The 7,516-nt window shown below is 36.5% G+C and overlaps 1 protein-coding gene across 1 annotated transcript in view; it reads right to left on the bottom strand.

Moving 5' to 3' along the window:
• Window positions 1–7,516, bottom strand: part of NCAPG (non-SMC condensin I complex subunit G) — a 110,135-nt gene that overhangs the window by 19,999 nt on the left and 82,620 nt on the right. The window contains exons 10-14 of the mRNA XM_007957363.2: window positions 7,148–7,237; window positions 6,633–6,812; window positions 3,908–4,018; window positions 2,154–2,273; window positions 940–1,173 (exon numbers count right to left, since the gene is read on the bottom strand). Coding sequence (XP_007955554.2) covers window positions 940–1,173; window positions 2,154–2,273; window positions 3,908–4,018; window positions 6,633–6,812; window positions 7,148–7,237 — 735 coding nt within the window. The remainder of the gene's footprint in view (window positions 1–939; window positions 1,174–2,153; window positions 2,274–3,907; window positions 4,019–6,632; window positions 6,813–7,147; window positions 7,238–7,516) is intronic.

Below are 7,516 nucleotides of genomic sequence, written 5' to 3'. Positions count from 1 at the left end.
GGCGGGGAGGGGGACCAGGTTTGCTGGTCTGATAGAGCCTGGTGGAACCACTGAGACTATGGCCCCTAGCTGCCCTTCAGCTCTGGAATTGAACCCACACCTATGGTTTCCAGCCAAACAAAAGACAGGCATATGAGTTGAACATTTACCTCAAGGAGATACACTCCTTGGAAAGAACAATCATGGGAGAAAGAAGGGCTGTTTATGCACAGGGAGACAGCTCAGGGGGCAGGAGTATATGGAAGGAGGGACACTGGGAAGAGGTAACTATGGGGAGGAAGTGGGAGGGGAGCTGTGGCATTGTGGTAAACTGTGATCAATGTCATGAGACAAAGTATATGTGAACCACTGTATGGAAAGTAAATTTGCTCTGTAAACCTTCACCCAAATCACAATTAAAAAAAAAAAAATTATAGGAAAAATTTAAAAAGAAAAAAAAAGAGTTTTACATCTAATTACAGAAGAAAAATAGTTCAAAAAAAAAAAACCAGTTAAATGTTTATATATGCTGTAATGCATATTTTCTCATTTGCTCAATCTGGTCTAGCTATCTATATGTCCCACTTTTCCTTAAAGAGCATCTTAAGGAAGGAAATCCAGCCCCACACTCCATCTTAGACCGTCCAACCAACCAAGGAGAAATTAAATCCTTTCATAAGACTCTTAAGGAAAACCTAAGTCCTTAAATCATAAACAGAGAGGAAAAAGTCCTATCATTTTTGTTGACCTTTCAATTCTCTGCACATGTACTTTGAAAAGTTTGAAAAACTAGGTATGCTAAAAGTGAAAGTTGAGATTTAATTAAGATATTCAGAAAGAAAAATAATTTTTGGTCAAGTGTAAACTGTCGCACTAAAAAATACACTGTAAACCTAAAGAGCAAAACAAACACATGCTGAAAACGGTAGCGTGGGATTCCAAGCAGCCAGCATCTCGTACCTCGTTGTCTAGGAAATCAGAAAGGAGCTTCAGCACGTTCTTAGCGGCCGCAGTCTCCTCCTCAGCTTCACTTGACTCCTGCTCGTGGGCATCACCAGTTAGCTCTGGGTCTTCTTCACTTTGAGGGGCGGGTAGTTTTTTAGTTTTAAATGGTTCAATCCCAAAAGTCATCAGCTGGTCAAAGATTGCTTTTAAAGCACTCATTTTCACTGTGACATCATCAATTTGCAAAATCTAAATTGAGACATCCCCAAAAAAGTAAACTCAGTAACTTTTAATTGTTTAGTCTGCATAAAACTAACATGTATCATTTTCTTAGCCTAAGTTCAACAACAATGTTAAATCTGTAAGAAAAGTCAACTTCTCAGAAATAATTAAAATTTTAATTTAAAGTTATATTTTTATTTACTAAGATTGTAAATTTAGAAATATATTTAAGTAAAAGATCACTTTCAGTAAAAAAAAAAAAAATTCTAAAACTAGAGTAAATCTAAATTGCATTATGTGCTCCTTTACTTAAAAAAGAATAGACCATACTCTCAACCATGATTTTATTCTCCCCTTCGCTCAATCTGCTCTAGACACATGTCCTACCAATTCTGAAACATGCCAACAAAAAATCCCATCTCAAGGCCTCTTCTCCGTTCGTCCTTGTACTTAGAAAGCTCTTACCCCAGGTACTCGCATGGTTCACTCTCTCCCTTCCCTCTGGTACTGGGCCCAACATCTACTTATTATTGAGGGCTTTATCACCAAACAGCTCCTGCTTCCAATTCCCATTCCTTATCCCGCCTCTGCTTTATTTTTCTCCAACTGACATATTGGACACTTGTTTATTTTCATTTGTATGTTTCCTTCTTAGAATATAAGATCCATTAGGACGAGAGCTTTTATCTTGTTTCCTGTTTTTTTTCTCTGCCACATACTTTACACCTAAAACAGTACTGTGCACATAACATGTATTCAACAAATGTGTACTATATGATTAAATGCAAGAATATCCTAAAATAACTGATAGTTTGTTTTCTGTCTACAGAAGTTTAATATGAAAGAAATCAAAGATGAAAATCATTGTCTTAAAAATCATTCATGACATCAGACTAATTCAATAAACTCTCAGATACATACATTTAGAATATAAGCATTCTCACCACAGATACACAGTATCTATTTCAGCAAATACAACTGAAATACTGTCATAAAATCAAGCCTACCTGCAATAGTAATACAAAGTGTTTACTTGCAAAATCCTGATTCTGTAGTCCACAGCACCCCAAGCATAAAACAGCCATATTTCTTACTACAGGATGAACACTTATTATTCCAGGGAGAATCTAAATGAATTAGAAATTAAAATAATTGTGATGAGGGCAAGAAATGAACAAAAATATATTAAAAACATGGTCAAAATGATGGTTTCTGTGTGACTTCACAGATTTTATCTCATTTCCATACTGTCTATTAACTCCAAGAAATCTTTTCAGTTTTTAATAAAATTGAAATAAATATTAAATTGCTAATGCAGAACAAGAGAGCCAGAGCGAGCTTCCTGAAATGCCGTCTGATCGTGAGACACTCCTCACTCTGCTGCAACTGATTCAATGGCTTCCCAGTGCTCACAGGCCAAAGATCAAATCCCTCGACATGACTGGTAACAACAGCCCACAATATGCAGTCTTTCCCAGTCTCATTGATAGCCACGCCCTTGCTCTCTGCTTGACCAACAGGGCTGGATTTAACGTCTCTATTTAATGTCAGTGCCATCAACAGAAATGAACTCAACGAAAAGCAGAATGTAAAATATCACAATACTTTTTAAATACCAAGTACACAGCAAAATGATAGTATTTTAGATATATTGGGTTAAATAATTAATGCAATATGCCTAAAATAAGCATTTTTAAATTTTAAACATTTAAAAAATAATTCTACCTGTTTATTTTAATGTGGGTACTAAAAACTTTGATTGACACAGTGGCTGCAACAATGGACTCAGGTACAGCAAGGATTGTGAGGCTGGTGCAGGACCAGGCAGTGTTTCGTTGTGTTGTTCACAGGGGCACTATGAGTTGGCACTGAGTTGACAGCACTTAACAACATCACCAACATTAAAAAATTTAAAGTTACATGTGGATTGGATTACATTTCTACTGGAGAACAGTTCTCTAGTGTCTTGCAGACTTATGTTTCCATGGTCAATATAATGGAGATTATCTATGAAGGGTTACTTTAATAAAAAGTACTTTAAATGAACAAATTCCTTTCATAGGACTCATAACTTTCTCGTAGTCTTTCAATCTATATAGCAAGATTCTAGGATTTATTCTGACATATTTCTGTATTTCCTTCTACAACTCAAAGAATGAAGATATCCTGCATTGCCTTCCAGTACAAAATAACCAACCCGGACAGAAGATCAGTCAGCCCCAGGGCAGCAGGCCGGAAAACCCAGCGAGATGCACCAGGTGCACAGGTAACAGCCCAGCTTATAGACTGAGACAGACTAGGAAGAAGGAAGAGGCCATCCACTTCTCAAAGAACTGGCCAGGGAAAACCTTATGAATAGCAAAGAAACACTGTTTGGTACATTACCGCGCACCTTTAGGAATAGTATAGCAGGGATTGTGGGGCTGGCGCGAGATCGGGCAGTGTTTCGTTTCTACTGTGCATGGGGTCACTATGAGTCGGAAACGACTCAATGGCACTTAACAACAATAACACAAAATAACTTAAAACCTTTAAAAAGAATAATTATAACTCAGTACGTACTGAATATTCACTCTGTACCAGGTCCTTTATATACATTATCTCATTTTACCCTCATAATACAAAGTAGCCACCATATAAATATATATAATTTTACTATTTATCAGATTTTTTAAATAGTAACTTTTTCACAAAACCTTTTAAACTTACAAAATGAGGGGAAGAGTGGGTTAGAATAATGCTTCAGAAGCTACCAACATACCAGAGATTCAATGATCCCATTCATGGTTGCACTTATACCTGTCGAAATGGACATCAGCTTTAACAGTTCATAACACAAAATAAGACACTTCTGGAGTGTTTCAGAATCATTCTAAAATGAAAGAGAATAGTCAGCATTAGTAAAAAAGCATTTCCATTATTTCTGCAAGAATACAAGATTTCCACCTGTCTATAGAATTAAGGAAGGCTGGGCAATCTACTTGCATAGTGATACCGCCTCAGAAACCCAAGGAGGGTTCACTATGAGTCAGATCTGACTCGGTGGCACATAACAACAACAAAAATAGAATTAAAAATAAAATGATAAACTGAATATATATAGTAACAATGAATTCACAAATTACTTAGAAATTCTCAGTGGCAAAACCACATCTCTAAATTTCAGAACCTAGATTCTTCCAGTTAATGTCCAGCTTTCCATAATTTAGAAGAAGATATAGTACAAATTTACTATCATAAATCAGAATAAAGATAATGTAATTCTTCATCTTATAAATATACCTAGGCTATTTATGACAAATATAGTACAGGTCTATTCTCTCCTACTATTCAGATACGCTTAAAATAAATATGTTCTTCTTAAGAAGTTGTATGGTACAGTGAATTGCTTAATGTGGCCTTCTAGATATAGTCTTTGTAACTCCCACCAAATGACTGGGTGGGAGTATGCAAATGTGACGCTTGTGGCCTGTCAAGGGAATTGGATGGCTTGCCGATAATGTAAATAAGTGGCATGCCACCCTTATGGGGGTGAGATCACGCACATAAAGTATATGGAACGCTAACATGTGGATTATTCACTTTTGCCATCCCTCTTGGCTTAAAAATGAGCTTTCCTAAAATAGGAGCTCTGGTAGCATAGTGCCTAAGTCACTTGACTGCTAACCAGAAGGCTGGCGGTTCAAACCCACCAGCCACTCCTCAGAAGGAAGGCTGTGCAATATACTACCATAGTGATACTGCCTCGGAAACCCAAGGAGGGGGTCTCTATGAGTCGGGTCCAATTCAACAGCACATAACAACAACAACAACAACAACAGGTGGAAAAGGAGCCCTGCTTACCACCAAGACCCTCTATAAAATGGAGACAATAACAGTACCAACCTCCCAGGGTTATTGGCAGAATCAAATAACACCTGTAAAGAGCTTCAAACAGTTACCCGTACGTAGAAAGAATTACTGTCTTTCACGTCATGATTTGCATTCCAGTCTCAGTTATGTATCTCTTCCTCAGGGGAAACCAACAATATCTTTAATAATCTTTCTTTCAAACCCTATATTGACCATAGGCATTATTATGTTACACTATGATTGTACCATAATAGCTTTACAGCCCTTAACAGGACAAATGGACACATAAGTGGTCACAGCAAGTCAAATTTAAGAGGTGATATTAATCATGATATACTATCTTTGCTAATACTTTCCTAATTCAGACCTAGAGCTTACATCATTTTTTTAATGGTGAATTTACATCATTTTTAAGATTAAAAAATATATACATTTTTTTTATATGGAGAAAACTAATCTCCAAATTCAAGAGCATATAATGATCCAAAGACTTTTTCAAACAAAAGAAATAAACTACTACTTATGAAAACAAAACTCAGGCACATTCACTGGGAACAGGGTGCTGGGGTAGGGATGCATGTTGCTAGAGAGCTCAAGGACATAACCTACGAAACACCCACATACAGCCGGCCCTCGGGGTCTGTGGGTTCCACATCAAGCAACAGGAGAGAGGAAAGGTTTGTGTTAGTATTATAAGTAATCTAGAAATGATTCAAAGTATACAGGAAGGGGTGCACAGGTTATATACAAGCACTATGCCATTTCATTTAAGGGACTGCAAATCCACAGGGGGTCCTGGAACAAATCCCCCCTGTGGATATAGAAGGGCGACTATAACGTAAACTCTTCCCTGCCTGGCGTTTTCTTTACAAGAATACAGTGCTTCCGAAACCAAAACAACAACCATAAATCATACTCTTTTGTTCACTATATAGTTTACAATGTCTATCTTAAAGAGTCTTCTTAAGAATCTCTTGGATTAAAATTATTATTATAGTAGTTAGTAGTATTCTACCTTATACGTAAACATTTATGAGGAAATTTTTCTTAAATTTTTAAATGATCTATTTAAGAAACTAGTTTTTCAAATACAACTAAGTTTAAAAACAAAACTGCTGAAAGTAAGCTTTAAATGTTGCTAAACATGTACCAAGTCTAGTCTTTTGCTAAAAATAACAAAATTGACTCAGTTTGTTCTAGAAATGTAAGAGTGATTAACCTTTCGGAAAAAGCACCTCAGAGTTTGGTCACCATGCCCTCCCAGCAGGGGATAGGCCACGGGCAGTCCCACAAACAAGGGCAAGGCTGAGGCTTCTTCCTTTTCTACACAATTCAAGACTGAAAAATTGGAAGGAAACCACTGCCAGGCAAGTGTCCTGAAAAGGAAGAAAGATTCCAGACCCCAGGGATTAGCATGACAGGGAACAAATAAAGTCCTCACTAAAATAATTAAAGGAAGGCTTTTCAAGGTCCAAAGTAGAAAGTAACCAGAGGGGAAAAAAATCATTCCAATCTAGTGTTGGATAAAACTCTCCAAAATTAATATAGTTTGACAGCTTCCAGTTAAGAAAGTAAACAAGGGTTAGATGAAATGATTAATAACAGCTGATACTCAGTATGAAAAAAATATATACCTTCTCTATTTGGACTTCTTTAATTTCAGGTTGCTCTGTCTCTTTCAATAGATTTATTTTGGCATCTTCTAATGCTTTTATTTCTTCTTTCAGTTTTGATGCCTGATTAAAATCCTGTATAGTAATGCAATTTTCTAAAGCTTCTTTGGCCTCAATAAGTTTAACTTTTATTTCTGCCATCTAAAGAAACATAAATTGTGTTTATACACCAAGCAAAACAATTACTGTGAAAATATGCAACAACCTAAAAACTATTATTTAATATTCCAACAACCTGGACTTTTATTTTAAGTAGAGGCAAGCATACACAGATAAAGTTCTAATAGTCTTGAAACAAATAGACAAGTCTTTCACACTGACAAAATCTGGTAGCATTTTAGATATTCTTATAGCTTAATATTTAATCAATAATTTGCCTTTGTGTGATAATTTTCAAATCACACAGCATGAAGAAATACTAGACTTAACAAAACTACACTACAGGCAGACATTCTTTTCATTTAGAAGGAATTTACCTTGAGTTCATTCTTTCTTGCATCAGCTAAATCCTCATTAACACCAACAGTAACAATGGGTGCCCGAATCTCTGAGATGATTTCTGTGACCTGGTATTAATAAGGGTTATTATAATTCAGAGCACATGCTTAATCCATGGTCAATATCAGCACGTAATATCAAGCTGCTACATTTAAAAACAACAACAAAACCAGCAATTCCACAAATATTGACAAATAAAGAGCCTAGGTGGCACAAGCAGTTTGTAATCTGCTGCTAATTTAAAGTTTGGTGGTTTGAACCCACCTAGCAACTCGGACTTTTAGCAGGAGCTCTGGTAGCATAGTGGCTAAGGCACTTGACTGCTAACCAGAAGGCTGGCGGTTCAA

The sequence above is a fragment of the Orycteropus afer genome, unplaced genomic scaffold (genome assembly GCF_000298275.1).
Source record: "Orycteropus afer afer isolate SDZICR_OR568_19922 unplaced genomic scaffold, OryAfe1.0 scaffold00733, whole genome shotgun sequence".
Taxonomy (NCBI): domain Eukaryota; kingdom Metazoa; phylum Chordata; class Mammalia; order Tubulidentata; family Orycteropodidae; genus Orycteropus; species Orycteropus afer.
Note: the sequence above shows the minus strand (reverse complement) of the source record. Positions and strands in the feature narration are given on the sequence as shown.